We start from the raw sequence: 20,451 nt of genomic DNA, 5'->3' as shown, positions 1-20,451 counted from the left end.
GGTGCACTAACCCCTTCAGGCTATGTTCAAGCCGCCAACCCCAGTCCTCTCCCTGCGCTCCGTCCGAAACCGAAACCCGAGCCTCGCAGCCCCGTCCACCCCGGCGGGTGAGCAGACAAGCCTCTCGGGCTGGTGAGTGCCGGTCGGCACCGATCCTCTGTGCGGGAATCTTCCCGCTTTGCCCTCCGCACCCGTTGCTGTGCACTCCTCCGCGGCTTCGAAGCTCCCCCTTCCGCCTCCCGCAGTCTCCACCCGTGAGGGGCTTCCTAGTGTGTGGAAACTTTTCCTCCTTCACAGCTCCCTCCCACTGCTGCAGGTGCCGTCCCTATTCTTTTGTCTCTGTTTTTTCGTTTTTTCTTTTGCCCTACCCAGGTACATGGGGAGTTTCTTGCCTTTTGGGAGGTCTGAGGTCTTCTGCCAGGCTTCAGTAGGTGTTCTGTAGGAGTTGTTCCACGTGTAGATGTATTTCTGCTGTATCTGTGGGGAGGAAGGTGATCTCCGCGTCTTACTCTTCCGCCATCTTCAAGGTCCCCCCTGCATTGGGTCTTCGTTGCTGCACGCGGGCTTTCTCTAGTTGTGGCGAGTGGGGGCTGCTCTTTGTTGTGGTGCGTGGGTTTCTCATTGCGGTGGCTTCTCTTGTTGTGGAGCATGGGCTCTAGGTGCGTGGGCTTCAGTAGTTGCGGCACACAGGCTCAGTAGTTGTGGCTTATGGGCTCTAGAGCACAGGCTCAGTAGTTGTGGCGCATGGGCTTAGTTGTTCCGTGGCATGTGGGATCTTCCAGGACCAGAGCTTGAACCCATGTCCCCTGAATTGGCAGGCAGATTCTTAACCACTGCGCCACCAGGGAAGTCCTTAACTTTGTAAAGGTTTTTAACCCACGTGCCTATGAAAAGAATGTGGATTCTTCTGTTCTTGGAGTTTTCTGTTAATGTCAGTGAGATCCATTTGATAGATTGTTCAGTTTTTCTATATTCTTACTGATTTTTTTGGTCTACTAGTTCTATTGTAAGAGGAGAGTTGAAGTCTCCAGCTACAATTGTGGATTTGTCTTTTTCTCCTTTCATGTATTTTGAAGGTTTGCTGTTAAGTAGCTAAGTATCTAGGATTGTTACATTTTTTGGCATATATACTTTTTATTTTTCCATAATGTTCCTCTTTATCCCTGGGAATCCTCTTTGCTCTGGAAGTCTACTTTCTCTGATATTAACATAAAGCCACTCCAGCTTTCTTTTGATTAGTGTTTGTATGGTATGTCTTTCTCCATCCTTTTACTTTTAACCTACGTTTATCATATTTGAAGTACATTTTCTGTAGACAGCATAAAATTTAGATTTAGACCTACAATCTTATTGTTAACTGTTCACTCTATTTTTCCTTCCTATTTTTCCTCTTTTTTGCATTCTTCTGGGTTATTTGGACATTTTTTAGTATTGTTTTTAATTTATTGTCATTTCAACTATCAGTTTTTTTAGTGGTTGCTCGAGGGCAGTAGTTCTCATTGGGGGTTGTGGTGGTGGTGATTTTGTCCCCCAGGGCACATTTGGCAGTATCTGGAGACTTCTTTGGTTGTTACAGCTGGGCGGTTGGGGGGATGCTACAAGCATCTAGTGGGTAGAAGCCAGGATTCTGATAAGTATCCTACAGTGTACAGAACAGTAGCACTCCAACAAAGAATTATCTGGCCCGAATTAATAGTGTTAAAACTGAGAAACTCTTTTCTAGATACCATAATGTATTTCCTTGCACTAGAGCTAGAGCTGGGTTTCAACACGGCCCAAAACTTCCAGGTTTTGGGCCGTGTTGAAACCAAACTTGGGGGGCTGCCAGAGAGGAAAATAATGGTAAACTCACCACTGGTTCAGTGATACTTCAAATTCGTGTCTTCTTCCTCCTGCCAGTTTTCATTTTTCAGAGTCCTCAGGTAGTTGCCCATGCATTATGTTCATTTTACGGCTGTCTTCAACAGGAGAGATAGAATGGCATGTACCTAGTCTATCTTGTCCAGTTTTTCTATTGGGCGTCATGTCTTTTCTTTTTGGATTTCAGGAGTTCATCATTTATTATAGATTTTAACCCCTAGTCTGTTTATATCATTTTAAATATCTCCTACTTTTCTCATCTGTTAACTCTGTCTTTAGTGTCCATAGTTGAACAGCAAACCCTTATTTTGTTGTTGATTTACAATGCTCTGTTAATTTCTACTATACAGCAAAGTGATTCAGTTTTACATATATATATATATATAGTTTTTCATATTCTTTTGCATTATGGTGTATCACAGGATATTGAATATAGTTCCCTGTGCTATACAGTAGGATCTTGTTGTTTATGAAAACCTTAATTTTAATGTAATGATATCCATTGGTTTGTTTTGGCCTTGTGTTTTCTTTTTTGGGAATTTGCTTAAGAAATCATTCCTCACCTAAGGTCTTAGGGTCTCCTATATTTTTTTTTCTATGATTTTAGACTTTAACCTTTCCCATTTGAGTCGTCTGTCCTCGTGGAGTTCACTTTATATATACTAAGTGATATGAACCCAACTTTCTCTAAATAGTGGGTCAGTTTTTCCAATGTCATTCACAAAAAAACTATTTTCTTCAATGATTTATCAAAGAAAGCATTTATCAAACCAAGTTCCCATATATATGTGATGTAGTCTGTTCTTAAATCAGTTTCACATTTTTTTACTCTTATGGCTTTGTAGTATATCTTAAATATATTTGGTAGAGTGAATCTCCAATCTTCATTCTTTTCACATTTTTAAGCTCTTTATGGATCTTCATTCTTCTATAACAGTTTTAGAATGAGTTTATCAAAATGCTAGAATTTTAGTTGGAATTGCATTAAATATATAATTTGTAGATAATTAAATCTTAATAATATTAAATTATTCCATTATGAACATGTTGTTTCTTTACTCATTGAGGTCTCTCGTGTTCTTTGTAACAGTTTTTAAAATAAGCTCTTTAAAAATCATAGGCATTTTTTCTTGGTTAATTCCTAGACTGTTTTAGTGTTTGTCAATAAATACTGGGAGTGGGTAACATTTCTTTTATTCTTAGTATTGCTGGTATAGAAGAATAATTACTCTTTTTGTCTAGAAGCCCTGCCAACTTTTCAAAACTGAGATGGGGAGGGTGCCTGGGTTACGTAATATAAAATATGGTCACCTAATTTTGTCCCTTCAACATGGCCTGGCATTGGAAAGTTTCCTTAAAAGGTGATATGTGTAGGTAGACATGCTAAAATATGTCTTGTACAATCTTCTTACCCTCTTACTTATAACATCTCAATGTAAGCCAGTGTCATAGAATGATTAATTATGATAGGAACAATAATGGGGTTAATTTTGATTGGGAAGCTATAATTAAATAGGATTTTAACTCACTCTGTAAGGTTAAGACTTTCATAAGGTGGAACAGTAGGATTTCAGGCTAGGGAAAGAGCAAATCAAAGATCCAGAGACATAAAAATGTCTTCAGTTGTGTGATATCCTTCCTTTTCCCCTCCACTGTGAGCATATCCCTCCATAATATTCCTTTACAATTGATATTGGACTATATACTACATTTTAGGCCCCTCCTGCATGTCACTTTATAGATCTTAACTTTTTCCATTAATGGCCTGGTTGTTGGCTCTGTTCTACAGTATTATTTCAAGTTCCTTAATTATTTCTGAAGTGTATTATTTTTTTTTTTTTTTGCGGTACGTGGGCCTCTCACTGTTGTGGCCTCTCCCGTTGCGAAGCACAGGCTCCAGACGCGCAGGCTCAGTGGCCATGGCTCACAGGCCCAGCCGCTCCGTGGCATGTGGGATCTTCCCGGACCGGGGCACAAACCTGCGTCCCCTGCATCAGCAGGTGGACTCTCAACCACTGCGCCACCAGGGAAGCCCAACAAGTATATTATTTTTCTATACACTTTGCCTCATCACTAAATTTTCTGGAGCTCTAGAAGAAATTTTTGAATGGTACTTTTTAATTTTTAAATGTACAAAAGGGGAAAAAATATAAAAGGAGATTTAAAGGAAAGGAGTTTATATTTTGAAAGATGAATCTTAGGCTCATTTTTTGCATATAGGTAAACCTGATAAATAGCTGTGATACCTATATTTGATTTACCTTAAAAATTTTTTTTTTAAAAAAACAGATCATATCTGAAGATATTGGTGAATTACAGAAGAATCAAACTACAACTATGGCCAAAATTGCACAATACAAGAGGAAACTCATGGACCTTTCCCATAGAACCTTACAGGTAGTAATTTGGACTTTTTTCCAACATTTATAAGACTTGTATACATGATGGAAATGCTAAATATGGATTTTTACAATAGAAAAAAACAGACTAAAAGGAAATAACAATAATAGTCTGAAACTGAAAGTACCAAACTTTCTCATTAAAACCTGGAAGTTGGAGGAGAGATCTTACAGGACTGGGTGAAGGACGTGAAAATATCCTAAAATTAGCATTTTATTGAGAGGGTGGGGGGAAAGCAGTGAAAAAAAAATCATCGTGGTGCAAGAAAAGTATGCATCAGATCATTAATATCTGGTTTTCATAAAAATAGTAGAAAAATACAGTTTTGATTTTGAGTGCTAGAAAAGGGAGTGTAACTGTTAATGAATGAAAAACAATAGAACTTGCAAATTAACAAGAGGAAGTAAAAGAATGAACAGCAACAAAAGTTGAAATTATCATGAAAACAAACATTATATAGCAGAATCAATGGGATACAGCAAAAGCTGCACTCAGAGGACAATTTATAACCTTAAAAAATCTTCATTTTTAAAAGTACAGATGCAAAAAGTAAAGAACTTAGTACTGATCTTAAGTTAGAAAAATACTATCGATAAGCCAACAGAAACCAATAAGAGAGAAATAAAGATAAAGTGAAATAAATTTTAAAAATTAATCATAATAGAAAGATTAAATGGAAAAGCTGTTCCTTTGAAAAAACCATTAAGGGACTTCACTGGTGGCCCAGTGGCTAAGACTTCCACGCTCCCAATGCAGGGGGCCTGGGTTTGATCCCTGGTCAGGGAACTATATCCCGTATGCTGCAGCTCTGGGTTCGCATGCTGCAACTAAAGATCCTGCACGCTGCAACTAAAAGATCCCACGTGCTGCAACTAAAAGATTCTGCATGCTGCAACTAAGACCTGGCACAGCCAAATAAATAAATAGTTTAAGAAGAAAAAAAGACCATTAAAATGGCAAAACATGAGTCTGAAGAAGGAATAAAAGACTCATCTCATGAGCCTGAAGAAGGTAAAGAAAAATTAGAAGTGAGAAAGGAGACATTATCACAGATATACACAAGAGAATAAGAAAATACTGCAATGGAATTCACAGCAGTAAACTGAGAAGTTAGAGAAAACAGATGATTTTCTAGCAAAATTGATCTACAGAGAAAAATCTTAAATAGACAAATACCATAGAAGCAATTGGGAAAGTTATTAAAGATCAACCATGGAAAAAGCACCAAGGTCAGATAGTGTCATTGCTGAATTTTGTCTAACCATTAAAGAGCTAATTCCAAAGTTACTTTATTTCAGACAAAATGAAAAATATGGATTTTTTTAAACAGTTTGAGATATAATTCATATACCATACAATTCACCTATTTAATGTAATTCAGTGATTTTTAGTATATTCATAGTTTTGTACAACCATCACCACAGTCAGTTTTAGAACATTTTTATCACTCTAAAAACAAACTCCATACCCATTAGCAGCAACTCCCCATTTCATCCCAAACCCCCCCAGCCCTAGGCAACCACTTTCTGTTTGTATGGATTTGCCTCTTCTGGACACTTCATATAAATGAAATCATATGGTATGTGGTATTTTTTGACTGGCTTTCTCTCACATAGCATAATGTTTTCAAGGTTCATTCATGTTGTAGCATGTAATAGCACTTCATTCCTTTTTATTGATGAATAATATTTCATTGTATGACTATACAACATTTTAATTTATTCATCAGTTGATAAACATTTTGGTTGTTTCCACTTTTTGGCTAGTATGAATAATGTTGCTATTAACGCTTGTGTACAAGTATTTGTGTGGATTTATGCTTTTGTTTCTCTTGGATGCATAAACCTAGGATAAGAATTGCTTGGTCATGTGGTAACTCTTATGTTCAACTTTTTGAAGAACTACCAAATTGTTTCTCAGAGCAGTGGCAGCATTTTACATCTGTTTTTAGTACCCCAAAACAAAAATTTATAAAGCAGATAATTCTAGTAGAGATGCAAATTATGCTAAGCAAAAGAAGCCAGACTGAAAGGCTACATGTGGTATGATTCCATTTATATGATTCATGCAAAAGGTACAACTGGAGGTGGGTAACAGATCAGTAGTTGCTAGGAGCAGGAGGTAAGGGAGAGGAGGCTACAGGAGGCAGGAGGGAACTTTTTGGGGTGATGGAAATGTTCTGTATCTTGACTGTGGTGATGGGAACTTGTGTTTGTCCAAATACATAGAACTGTCCACCTAAAAAGGGTCAATTTTGTTGTATGTGGATTATACCTCAATAAATCTGACCAAAGAAAACAAATGCAGAAATTCTAAATGAAATATAAGTGAAGAGAATCCAGCTATTTATCAAATTCTAAAGGAATATACTTTGAGTAAGGTTTATTTCAGGAATGGAGGGTTGGTTTTATAACAGGATATCTGTCAACATAATTTATCATAGCAACACATGGAAAATATATGTTTTCATAAATGTAATGAGCAGGGTAGTTAACTAGTATAAAGATTGAAAAGAGATCATCTCTTTTCGCTGATGACATGATTGTATATCTAGAAAACCCAAGGAAATAAACTATAGAATTAATGTGGCAAGATGGCTCAGTATGAGGTAAATGTACAAAAATCAGTGTTTCTTTATACTATTAATGGAAATAGGAAAATATTTCATTCACTATTATGAAAAAACTGTAAAATACTTAGGAATAAATTTGAGGAAAATATACAATCTGAATTAAGGTTTTCACAGATAGAGAGACAGATAAACCATATTCTTGGATGAGAAGACAATATCTACTTTATAAAATTTAAAAATGAATTACAACTTTAAAAAAATTGAAATCTTTCAGTTCATAAATAATTGTTTTGAGAATAGCTGCTGGGGGGAACAAAAAAGATAGTGAAGGGGACTTGCCTTATCCAATTTTAGAACCTATTTAAAGCTCTTGTAATCAAATCAATATGGGATTGGTGTAGGATTGGATGTAAAGATCCATAGAAAAGAACAGACAATCCAGAAATAGACGCACACGTATCTTAATATGACAGAGGTGGTATTTCAATTCAGTGGGTTTATTTAATAAGTAATGCTAGAGTAACTGGCTATCCATCTGGAAAATAAAATTAGACCACTGTATCACACCATATACAAAAATAAGGGGTATTAAAGACTTAACTCTTAAGAAATTTATGAGGCTGCATGTACAACCTAGGGACTGGAGAGACTTTTAGCTTCTTAGAAAGCCAGAAACTGTAAAACAAAACTGACTATGTAAGAATTAGAAAATTTTGTATAGTAAAAGGTAACAGAAGCCATTTGTCAATAGTAAAGTGATTTCAGAAAAAGAAAAATCTGAATTTGCAAACAGCACTGATTTCAGTTGTAGTGTTTGTATTATACAGAGATCCTATAATTTGACCTAAAAAACCCCAAGTGAAATACGGGCAAAGAATGTATAAAGGCAGTTCACAGAAGAACAGATGCAAAGTAGTTCTTAACCATTAAAAGATGGTCCTTTAACATTCAAGGGGGGAATTCCCTGGTGGTCCAGTGGTTATAACTCTGTGCTTCCACTGCAGGGGGTCCAGGTTTGATCCCTGGTCGGGGAACTAACATCCTGCTAGCCGATCCCACAGGCCAAGTGGCGCGGCCAAAAAAAAAAAAAAAATACATTCAAGGGAATGTAGGTTTTTAAAAAAATTTGCATGATCTCTTTAATACTCATCAGGAGGATCTTCGGGAAAGCAATCTAGCAGCTTCTAAAGATTGAACACACACACTTTTAAACCCAGCAATCTCATTCCTGGGGGTCTATACCAGTAAATAAAGATATATATACAAAAATGTTTATTACAGCATTGTTCATAGTGTCAAGACTAGAAATAAAATATATGCCCCTCAAGAACACTTGAGTTTATTAATAATGCATGAAAATTATGTAGTCATTAAAAGAAACAAATTAATGTAACTTGCCTAATAAAAATGGGCAAACATAATTCAAATCTTGAACTGTTAATGATTCTATTGTTAGTGTATTCAGCTAATTTCTTTCAACAATTGATGTGTAATAAAATTACTTGCATAACTGAAAAGAGATGATTCTATCGTTGTTGGTGGCTTTTCTTTGTATAGGTCCTCATCAAACAGGAAATTCAGAGGAAGAGTGGGTATGCCATCCAAGCTGATGAAGAGCAGTTGCGAGTTCAGCTAGATACAATTCAGTGTGAACTAAATGCCCCTACTCAGTTTAAGGTAAGCACTTATAAGACCATAAAGCTAGAATTTGTTTCAGGTGTATCTGCAGAGAAATGTTACTTGGTCTTCAAAAAGAGGAATTTTGTATACTTGTTTTTTATTAATTATTTGTTCTTTTTAATCAAAACTTCGTTTCTAATGTAGACTCTTAATCATGATGTTTTGGGCTTGTATTAGTGTTACAAGTAATGTACAAAGGGAGAATTGGCACCTTTAATTAGAGTAGTACCTATCCTTTTAAAATAAAACATTCTCTTTTAGAAATGTTGTGAGCAGTTGTAATTCACCTCAGTATTTTTATTTATTTATTTATTTATTTATTTGGTTGTGCCGGGTCTTAGTTGTGGCAGACGGGCTCCTTAGTTGCAGCTTGCTGGCTCCTTAGTTGCAGCAGGCGGGCTCCTTAGTTGTGGCATGCAAACTCTCATTTGCGGCATGCATGTGGGATCTAGTTCCCTGACCAGGGATTGAACCCGGGCCCCCTGCATTGGGATTGCCGAGTCCTATCCACCGTGACACCAGGGAAGTCCCTCAACTCTGTATTATTTTTAGGGCCGACTGAATGAACTGATGTCCCAGATCAGGATGCAGAATCATTTTGGAGCAGTCAAATCTGAAGAAAGATATTACATAGATGCAGATCTGTTACGAGAAATCAAGCAGGTACGTGTTGCACTAGAGTCACCTTTTAAAAAGGTGAATTCACCCCTTGACATCCATTAGGATGGCTATTATCCAAAAAAAAAAAAAAAAAAAACCCAGAAAATAACAAGGGTTTAGAGGATGTGAAGAAAATGGAACCCTCATGCACTGCTAGCAGCAATGTAAAAATGGTGCATGCATCCACTGTGAAAAATGGTTCCTCAAAATATTAAACATAGAATTACAATATAGTCCAGCAATTCTGCTTCTGGGTGCATACCTAAAAGAATTGAGTGTAGGGACTCAAACAGATGATTTGTATAGCCATGTTCATAGAAGCGTTATTCACAGTAGCCAAAGTGGGAGCAATCGAAGTGTCCATAGGTGGATGAATAAACAAAATATGGCATATATACAATGGAATATTAGCCTTAAAAAGGAAGGAAATTCTCACATGCACACACTACATGGGTGAATTTTGAAGACATTATGTGAAATAAGCCAGTTTAAGAGGACAAAAGTTGTATGATTCCACTTATATGGGGTACCTAGAGTAGTCCAATTCATAGAGGGTAGAATGGTAGTTGCCAGGGGCTGAGGGGAAGGGGAATGGGGAGCTAGTGTTTAATGGGTACAGAATTTCAGTTTGAGAAGATGAAAAAGTTCAACAGATAGATGGTAGTGATTGTTGCACAACATGATTTACTCAGTGCTGCTGGACTGGACATAAAATGGTTAAAATGGACATGATATGTATATTTTCCCACCAAAAGAAAGTTAATCGTTCTCTTCCCCTGTCCCCCACATCGATGAATTCTGAGGTAATACAGACAACCGAAGTACCCTAGACCCTGCTGCCGTGTGTGGGCAGCGGCAGCAGCACCTGGGGGGTCGTTAGAAATGCAGACGCTCAGTCCGTACTCTAGACTCCGAAAGCTACATTTTTCAAGATCACAGAGTGATTTGTATGCACAAAGTCTGAGAAGTAACTGCTCTGTATCACATATTCCCAACTTACATGATGCCACATATCAGTTATAAATATGTAGAGTTACTGATCCCGTCAGCCCTCAGGGGACCTGGGTGTAGGCTGGGGTAGCCGAAACCTCCAACCACTTGTCTACGGCTCACTTTCTATGAAGTTGGGACGTACTGCTCTAGCTTAGTTTCATTAGTATAAACATAGATCGGTTTAATAAAAGCTATCCCGCCATCAGCTGTGTCTAAACAAATATATTAAGACGGTAAACTTTGTGGAACCTATTAGGTAGGATTAATTGGCGTGGCAGGTTGGTATGACCCTGAGGATTTTAGGTAGTTATAAATGTCATCAACAGATATTGCCATTATATGCATCTAAAAATTAGTTTGGCTTCTGGATCTCGAAAAGTATACATACACTTGATTATATTCATATTTACAATAAAATTAACTGAGAAAGATTCCAGCATATTGGAATAAAGAACTATATAAAAGGGTTTATGCAGTAAAATTGGGAATAATATAAACACCTACCTAAGATGATGAAAAGCAGTATATTGTTTTGGAATTGAAGCATCATGGCTCATTACCTGTATCTCAGTTTCTTTATCTGTAGAGAAGAGGTAATAATGGTACTCCCAAAGTGTGTGCTCAAAGGGATTTTAAATGAGTTAATACCCATGAAACTCTTCAAGCTGCCTTAACATCTGGGAAGGACTCTTTAAAATGCTAGCAATTGTAGTTATATCACTATTATCATCAGTTTGTACTTCAAAACATGGAAATCCTCAGTTTTCAGAATGATTATTTTGCTAGTCATCTATATTTGAGTACCTTCTTGCATTATTTTAATATACCTGTTTTTTATCAAAGGTTGATAAAAGGAATCTTTAAAACTCTGCATCTTTTGTAAAATTTCTGTTACAGATATTGTTCATTGTATATTTGATTTTATTGCTTTTTACAGTAGTATTTTACTGTATTTAAAAGTATTAGCAAAACATATAGTACAAGTGTTTAAACATGCAGATAATGAGAGCAGCCACTAAGTGCTGTGTTGCTGGTAAAATAGTGAAAAATAGCCTTTTTCCTGTGAGTAGCGTGCAGTTTAATAAATACATTGATATTTTTTAAATTCCTTCTAGCATTTGAAACAACAACAGGAAGGCCTTAGCCACTTGATTAGCATCATAAAAGATGACTTAGAAGATATCAAGTTGGTAGAACATGGATTGAATGAAACCATCCACATCAGAGGTGGTGTCTTCAGTTGACAGTTCACAAACTTGTGTTAAAGGTTTGTGAAATACATTTTCTTGTTATATCAGACCTTCCTTAAGAATGAAACTGACCACGTGGAGGGGAAAAGAAAGAAAACAATCCTCTCTCCTGACTTGGTTTTTGAGAAGGTTCCTGACAAATTATTATTCATCAAATCTGAAATAACTGTCACATCACTGCTCTTCAGAGATAGCCTTTGAAAGATTTACATCTAAAAGCTGTAATTACTTTAAAAAAGAAGTACATAATTACCAAAAATATTTCCTATTGTATATTTTTACAACAGCATTCTTCTTAAAAATAATCATTGTTTAATGATTATTCTCCATTGAGCCTCTACTCTGCTCTCCATAGCAAGTAAATAGGAAATGTCTACTTTGCACATAACAAACTGTATAATTACTTGGCTGTTGGAGATTTGTACTTCAGAATGTAAATGTATGTCAGTTTTTATATTTGTGAATTCATCTGTGGGAGGAGTAAAGAAAATCCAAGAGTATTTAATGATTAATGTGGTTTTCTTTTCATTCTATAAAGATTTGAAAATATATTTTTATATTATTTTACTTATTTGGAATTTACAGAACACACCTAAGCAATTAGGATATAACAAAATTACATTTTATCATTTTTACAACTTTTTTTTAAACCTTTTTATTTCTAAAAAAGATGAAAAGTTATAAATAAATTCTTGATTATAATTACTTTTATATAATTCTGTCTGGTGCTTTATTTGGCTCTGGGAGAATGGCCATTCATGTCCACACAAATACTAAATCATAATCACAGCTCAAGAATTTCAGTTTTAACCTGGCTTTAAGTCTGACTTTACCCTCTAAGGAAAGTATATCAGTACTGATATATTTTGACTAGGGTACAGCAAATAAAAATTACTTCCTATATCATCCAGGATAAAGAATTCTCTAATACATCATTAGTATCTGAAAACACTGGAAAATGTGAATTAGACATGATAATGTGCAATAGTGATTCTTTAACAACTAGATAATTTTAAACAATTTTTCTGACTACAAACTGCACACCTGGGCTGCATCATTTTGGCCCCTCTTGGAATGCTTTAACTCTGCATTTCTGCGTAATGCTTTGTCTTATGATGAGAGGTGTTAAAAGAAACAGCCCCATGAACCGTGCCACTGTGTTTATTATGAGGATGGCAAGGAGTAAGGAGTGTGATGCACTGTACATCCAGAGGCCTCCCTCTGAGATCCCACTGAAGGAATCTGTCAGGATGCAGACTAGCTAGCTAACAGTTGTGTAGGAGACACAAACAAGGTTCACGGGGCTGTTTCTTATAACACCTCTCATCTTGCTCATCCATGTAGCCGAATGTGGAAGGAGTTTGCCCCTCTTCTGCACACCCGCTCACTGTAGGAAGAGCTGGTGATCTAATAGAGGAGACCTGTTACTCATTGAGCCACATTCTCTGTTGGGCAGATGGCTAATCATGCATAGCATGCTTACTTCTCTAGCCTTTCATTTTTGTCCTCTCGTATGTTAGGTTTCTAATTTCACAAGCCCTAGATAGGGCGCGGGGTCTGCCTTTTAAAGACAGGCCCAGTTAGCCTCCTAAGTTTTGATCCTGCTGGTGACTACATGTGTAAGGCAAGGCCTGTGGTCCTTGTTCATGTAGCTGGTTAGATAACTGGACTTGGTCTGTACCTGAGTTGTGTTCCAAGCAACTGATAACCAAGTTCTAGATTTGGGTGGAAATGAGAAGAAAAGACCAACCTTGGCCTCTGGACTAAGTTGTGTTCTCCAGCACAATTTATAGACGTTCTGTGAACTGGTTCTTGTGGTAAGTCCACTCAAAATTCTGAACATGAAGAGAGGTAAATGGTAGAATTAAAGCACACTGAACCCCTAACAAACACCTAGTTGAGCTTTCATGTAGTTTTTCTGAATCTCTGAAAGTGGCCTTAAGTCCTTTTTTGAAACACTGGCAGTGTAAACAAGTGTCAGTTACCAAAGCCCATGCCTAAATCAATTACTTTTCAACCACCACAATACCTGGGGTAAAAGACTACTGTACTGTACTCATTTTCCTTGCTTATTGAGCCCACATATTCATTCAGTACTGTCTGCCTTCCTGGGTTAACATGAGGTTCAAGTTAGGGACTACGTATGTGAAATACTTGGTAAACTGTTGTGTTTATAACAATATAAGGTGTTCATATATAGAAGGAAAATGAAGAGACTGAAAGAATACACTATTTGAATAGAAGTCAAAGTTTGATCCTTTAAAGATAAGTAGAACACCTTTAAATTCTAATTAGGAATTAAATTCAGGTTAACCATTAGCATTACTGACATTTTAATATCTAGCAATTCTACTGAAATTATAGCTAATAATTTTAAAGTCTTATTGAATTAAATCAAAAGTATACAGTTTTTTGCAATCGTAAGATTAATATAGAAATAAGTGAAAAATGAATTCTGTGACATCTGGGTCAGCTACCTGAATTTGTTAATTACATTAATATGTAATTCTCATTTTATCGAATGACTTTGGCCAACAAGTGAAAAATACATCACTCCTTTTGATGATTTCTGTGGGATGCCTGTAGCATATTTCAAGTAATAAAGAATGTATCAAAAAGCTAGTCTGTCTTGAAACTTGTTTACCTTGAAATTATCAGAATCTCAGTGTTTGAAAGTATTGAAGCACAAACATCTCTGGTACCGTTCTGTACTAAAGCACTCGAGTCTAATAAATAAATAAATCAGCGCCCCCGCCCCCCAAAAATTAAAAAGAATGTATCAGACTACAGAGCAACAGAGATTTAGAGCAGAAACACTGATTAAAATGATGAATGTCCCAAACGGTGGAAGGAGCATTTTGCCAGATGATGCGGAGGTATGGATTTTGGGACCTGGAACTGGACCTGGAGCTGGAGCTGTTAATGAGAAGACATAGTCATTGACACATGTCATTTTTAGTATCAAGTTTCATCCACCTACACCATATATCCTGAATATGTGAACATCCAGGTTGAGTTTTACATGAAGTAATTCTAACCAGGACAACTGTAAAATAAATATAGTTCATTACAGATTTGGGGCTATATTTTCATATATATCATCAGGGTGTGCTGATCTAGGTTTTATCTAAGATTTCACAGGCTTTTTAGTATCTATGTAGACAGGGTAGTTTTTTTGTTCAAGTTCTCTAGAATTTCTTGGCAATTTAAAATTTTCATTTTCTGTATATGCAAGATGAAGTTAAATTCTGTGTCTTTTCTATTTCAAGATAGTATATTTCATATGCATATTCTACCAATATACAGTGTAATATTTTACAGTGTAAAAAATTGCATTTTTTAAACAGCCCTGCAAGCTGATAAAAAAAATTTTTTCCCTCTATACATAAAACACTACTCTGGAGAAAACTGCTTCCCTTTCACCTGAACTAGTGGAGAGAGGTACAGTGGAGTCCAGCCATCTCAGGATGGTCTGTTTCACACTGCCCTTAACTCAGATATCTGACTTCTGGCTGTGTTTTGGTTTAGACTGTACAAGGGAAGACTGATTGGAAATATCCAAATGGGATCACCACTCACATAAGTGAAACCAAGAGAAATAACTAGTAAATGTTATAAAAACCTTCAACTCATAAATTTACTTGCCATGATTATAAACGTGCAGTTATATGTATACAGATGGGGAAAATGGACAAGCAGATGCACTCATGCATTAGTTTGTTACTAGAGAGCAGTGGTTCTCAAGGGGGCTGCATTGCCCCCTAAAGCAGTTTGGAAATTTGTCAGAGTATATTTTTGATTGTCACGGCACTGGGGTGGAAGTAGAGGGCTAGTATCCTGCAGTGCTCTCGACAGTCTTGCACAAGGAAAAATCGACCCACTTGCACATAAATTTCAAATGCACTGCTAGACATATATATGTTAAAAACCTGTTTATAATGCTCAAACCCAGAACCTAAGTTTTACATATATGCAAAATATTTTGGGGTAGTTTTAATAAACACTGGTTTCTATTCTAGTGCCCCTGGTATTTCTTCACTTTCATTTTCTTATATTTGTAAAGAATAGCTTCCAGTCCTCTCTCTTAAATCCAGATTTCTCTGTGTAAATAAATACAATCTACTTCATGACATCTAGAATAATCTAGGCATTTACATATTGAAATGTATATAATTTTGTTATATAGTTAGGACATTATATTGATTTTCTTATGGTGCAAGTGGGACTTATTTATGAATCTTATTTCAGGATACCTTTATAAAATATTTGTTCTAAAAAGAGAGAATTGGGTTGCAGGGTTGAGAACCATTGCTCGAAAAAGTACAGTCTATATACATAGTTGAAAATGAGTGCTTAAGAAGCAAAATCAAGTTGCCCCCCCCATTTGCACATACAAGCATTTGGATATGACATTATACGTTATATATGATGCTTTAAACTCTTGAGATTTTGTTCCTTTTATTGAGAGAAAATAAATTTCTCAGTTTTTCTGTATTGCAGAAACAGACATTTATCAACTAAGGAAATGAGATATTTCTTACCAGGACTGTCGATATCTTGACTTTTGTCTTCTAAAATATAAACAGATTTTGAGTTAACTGCATTGTACACAGATTTATCCCAAAGAGAAAAATGTGATTAAATGATTAAGCTAATTTGGTGATCTCTGCGTGTGGGACTGAGGGGCAGGGCATTAGTTTTAGAGGTATAGGTGGGACTGGGGAAAGGGTTCAGTGTTTAAACATTTGCGTGCTTTGAAATTTTTTACCGTGTGTGTGTGTGTGTGTGTGTGTGTGTGTGTGTGTGTGTGTGTGTGTGTGTGTGTGTTTCCATTAAAAGAAAGGTTAAACTTTGTTAAAAAAGAAAAGTCTTTTTTCTACATATTGAACTCAGATTCCCAAGCACAACCATAACACTAATCATTTATTGAATGCTTACTGTGTGTCACGCATTGACCAAATGCTTTATGTACATTATTACCTTTACTTGTTACACTCCTAGTAGGTAGTAGAGTTATCCATATTATACAGAAGTTCCCCCAAACGTGCATAAAATCACAGAGGTAATCAGTGGTAGCAATGCCTGCTTTCAAACCCTCTGCTCTTACGTACTATGCTATTCTAACTCCATCTGCTCTTACTTACTATGCTATTCTAACTCCATCTGCTCTTACTTACTATGCTATTCTAACTCCAAGTGTGTTAGCATTGAAATATTACAATATTGCCATATTCTGACGGCTTTGAAGCCAAATGCCAATTCTAGGAGCCCAGGTTAGAGGTGTATTTTCTATAACTACATCTAGCTGGAAGACAAGTGTCATGTGACAGAAAATGAACAAAACTTGAAAAGTTTGGGTCTTGACTGTCTCATCCTAGCCTTTGACAGGTTCCTTAACTTCCCATATTCCATGTTTCCATCTCTGAAACGGTGATAACAATATTTCTTTTATTGGATTATATGAGATCCTGTGTAAATGTTTTGACACCACTTTTTAAAAAGCCTGCACGACACACAGCTTTCTAGGAGAGGGCACAATACAAAACAGTCCCAGCAAAACTGAGTGGCCTATTCGTTGGAGGACATAGAAAGGGCACAGAATGGATGGCGCTACACTGTACGGTTCTCACACACACCTCTTTGATGATGCTATTCCTGTAACCACAGATTCTCTCACGGTAGCCTGCGCACCCTGGGAAGCCTCCTGTCCCATTCTGGAATAGACAGGCGCAGCGGGAAGCCAACTGTCCCAGTTTCAGGTCAACTGCCTTTTTCTCTGCCTGACCCAGGGAACCGTAATAGCAGTCTGCTGCACACACTGAAGGGAGTTCTCAACATTTCCCCCTCTGGCTTGCAGCCTGGGGTGTCAGAAGCTGTGCAGCTCAAGTGTCCTCTCCCCATCCCCCTTTAGACGGAGCTAACTGAACGATTATGGTAAAGGACTCAGAACCCCATGGTGCCTCCGCCCCCAGAAAAGAATTTATTACCAGGTTTTTCACCCGGTTGTAACATTTTTATTCCCAAATAAAAAAAAGATTTTCAGATAATAATAAAGGCATCTACCATTTACTCCTATTTTAAAGCACCATTCATTTTGCCGGTACTTTTATCTCATTAGGACTTTAATCAGTCTTGCAAGACAGAAATTTTCTTCATTGTACAGACATGGGAGCAGAGGTGCAGAAAAGTGAAATAAAGTTACCTCTACACAAAGTTACCCAGAGGAAAACGGCAGAGGAGAGACTTCATGAAGTTGGGTCTGTCTGTCCACACAGACCAGACCGTGTTCACCCTCCACATGCTGCTCAGCAGCTGCCTGTCAGGCAGCCGGGGCGCCTACTAAGGTGCCAGCGAGAGTACTATGCAAACTCAGGTCCCGCGAGCTGAAGAGATGTAGACACGCGAAGTGTGTCATCAGTGTCATTAGAGGTTCACTTCAAAGTCGCGGCCAAATAAGTCCAACAGTTCCAATCTGGGTGATATAAAAGTATTGCTGGAACCTCTCTCTCCGGGTCTGCCAAGTGCTTTAGATCATGAACTGGGAACGGCTGTTTCTGTACACAGCACACATTATCCAAAGGCAGCAATGTGAGGCAAACTCAGTACTGTGCGGATGGATGTCATTTAGCAGATGCCAACAATCTAATTTCCTTAACAGATGATCATTCCATAATAACAGAACCTAACACAAATTATTTGCAAAACACGACATGAGCTCGGAAGCAGGATTGAACCATTAGATAGGGGCTTGCGCCCTGAGATTTTGTGTTTTTATAGTCCTTACAGATATCCCTATAAGGTAACATGACATGTGTTAGCCACCTGTGAAAGGCGACAATTCTGAGGCCTAGACAAGTCTTATTATTGTCCATAGCTCTCTGGTAAAATATTAGATAATGTCCACTTTTTTTTTTTAACTTCTTCTTGTCTCAGGAAAAAAATTGAGTTTGAGGGCCGTTTCATTTTTTTCCTCCCCTGTAAGCGTGAGTTCTGAGGCCCTTTTGACTTGACAGGGGTCATACTGTTCAGTTTCTCTGGCCACAGAAACTCAAGGCCCCACCCTCAGCAACAGCCTCATACTTTTAAAATACCTGCTTTCATGGTTATATCTTGAAGGTAGGTTAAATGTGTCATGATAAGTATACTGGAAAAACACTAGAGGAACCACAAGTTTTAAGAAACAGGTACTTGGTCATAAGGTAAGAGACTTGGGTCCTTCACTCACTCACGTGATCTTGTTGTGCAAAGTACTTAGCCTCCCTTGCGTATCTAATGGTGACAATTATATCTATGCTCCCCGGATTGGCAGCTTCCTCTCCAGCATGCCTAGCATTGCTTACCAGGTAGTGGAAAAGGTTCTGGAGTTTTCATTCCTACGTGAGAAAGAAATTTTCAGTGACTTGCAGTTTGTTCCAGTGAGTACAATTTCCAAACTCCTTCTCGTCTCATGAACTCAAGAGATACAAGCACCAAAGGTCCCACTGCACTGTAGTTTCTGGCTTTTTACTTAAAAGTTCTGGCTACATGAACCCTCACTGTGCAAATCCATGCCAAACTCAGAGAAGCCTTCTGCCATGGTGCCTCATTAAGTCTGCCTCTATGCCAGGAGAGTACTATGCTTAGTTACCTGGCGATCCTAGATGCTGAGATGTTATTAGCCAAAGCTAACAGTTAGCTTTTGCATGAAGTTGAAGTTTCTTTTGAGTACCTTTAGCTATAGAATCTAAGGCTGGACTGCATGCATCCAGGTCCCAGCAGCCTTGCCCTCAGCCATGCCCCCAGCACAGCTAACTTTCCTGCTCCAGGAAGGCATGAACACTAGGGAGGAAAGGTACTTTTCTACTCTCTTCCCCAGCTAAATCTTTGTAGAATGACTGGTAGGCGGCAGTAAGCGAAATATTAATGAATAATAATCTCATGACAATATTCTCTTTAATACACGGGGGGATCCTTCTCTTCTCATACTTTGGCCAAGAAAGTAAACAAAGCTGTCTTACCAGGTATTTGGGTGGCTTCTTGGCTCTTCACACCTGAAGACAGAAATGAATATTGGTTAGTGTTAATCAACTATCTTGCATTGTTAATGCTCCCTTTGGTCTATACCTCCCCCATCTTCAATCCCACTCCCCTCCCAAAAAAAGGAAAAAGAAAACAGTAACAACAAAAACACCTTTCAATTGCTCTTCATTCTCTAACTGGACAAAGCCCAGACTCCTTATGGTGGAGTTCAAGAACTTCATTATCTGACCAACCTTATCTTCATAAGGCAGTCAGTCCCAGTACGTCGGTTTTTAAATGAAATAGTACTGGGTCTAAGACTCTGCTTGGTTTAGCTCTATTGTCATTATAGTTATTAGCTCTGTGATTGCGCAGGCTTAATCCCTCTGACCTTCATTTCCTTATTTACGCAAAAGAAATACCTTGTAGGTTTGTAGTAAGTGGTGATTAAAGGTGATACATTATAAAACTGTTCAGTACATTACTGCATGGAACATAATAATCTCTCAATAATTAGAGTCCCTCTGTTTTGACTTAACTTATTCCTCAAACTCTCCATGTCCAGTAACGTCCTTAGTTCTAGGAGTCCTCATGCCTCCTTCTAATCTTGCTGAGAGTAAGTAGAAGATCACTTACCAGGTAAGACTGTGGACTCCTGGCTTTTCATTCCTGAAGATGAGAATAGGAAACATTTAGTGATAAACGCAGTAAGCTTGAAAATTTAACCTTATATTTATATAGCTATTTACAGTGGAAAACTCTAAAAGCTTTGAGAGATGACCCACTCTCAAAGCTGTTAGAGTTTGGGGGAAAAGGGAAAGAGATTTAACCCACTGGTGCCTAACTTACTGTGAGAACTATGGCTAGTGATCCAGGCACTCTCCTAGATTAAGCAAAATATCTCTTGTTGATTTTTTTTTAGACTCTGACCTACATTTGTCATGATTTATTTTTAAAAATGAAACTTTCATAATCCCAGATATCAGAGCTATTCAGTCTTAATATTTTGGTATATTTCCTGTCTCTTTGCTATATATA

The 20,451-nt window shown here is 37.5% G+C and overlaps 2 protein-coding genes across 9 annotated transcripts in view; one reads left to right on the top strand and one right to left on the bottom strand.

Annotated features, from left to right (window-relative positions):
- NUP54 (nucleoporin 54) overlaps positions 1-13,921 on the top strand; it is a 39,717-nt gene extending 25,796 nt beyond the window's left edge. Inside the window, exons 10-13 of one of the 2 annotated variants that reach the window (XM_079919236.1) lie at positions 4,150-4,257; positions 8,390-8,509; positions 9,065-9,175; positions 11,281-13,921. In XM_079919236.1, coding sequence (XP_079775362.1) covers positions 4,150-4,257; positions 8,390-8,509; positions 9,065-9,175; positions 11,281-11,409 — 468 coding nt within the window. In that variant the 3' untranslated portion in view covers positions 11,410-13,921. The remainder of the gene's footprint in view (positions 1-4,149; positions 4,258-8,389; positions 8,510-9,064; positions 9,176-11,280) is intronic. The other variant, XM_079919235.1, reaches the window with a different exon arrangement.
- A 191-nt stretch (positions 13,922-14,112) lies between these two features.
- Positions 14,113-20,451, bottom strand: part of ART3 (ADP-ribosyltransferase 3 (inactive)) — a 161,350-nt gene continuing 155,011 nt past the window's right edge. For 5 of the 7 annotated variants that reach the window (XM_079919238.1, XM_079919239.1, XM_079919242.1 and 2 more), the window contains 5 exons: positions 20,050-20,082; positions 19,413-19,445; positions 18,756-18,788; positions 15,957-15,986; positions 14,113-14,331 (listed from right to left, as the gene is read on the bottom strand). In XM_079919238.1, the coding sequence (XP_079775364.1) occupies positions 14,195-14,331; positions 15,957-15,986; positions 18,756-18,788; positions 19,413-19,445; positions 20,050-20,082 (266 nt within the window). In that variant the 3' untranslated portion in view covers positions 14,113-14,194. The remainder of the gene's footprint in view (positions 14,332-15,956; positions 15,987-18,755; positions 18,789-19,412; positions 19,446-20,049; positions 20,083-20,451) is intronic. The other 2 variants (XM_079919240.1, XM_079919241.1) reach the window with 1 other exon arrangement.

The sequence above is a fragment of the Stenella coeruleoalba genome, assembly GCF_951394435.1.
Source record: "Stenella coeruleoalba genome assembly, chromosome: 4".
Classification (NCBI taxonomy): domain Eukaryota; kingdom Metazoa; phylum Chordata; class Mammalia; order Artiodactyla; family Delphinidae; genus Stenella; species Stenella coeruleoalba.
This window is presented reverse-complemented; position numbering and strand designations above follow the sequence as displayed.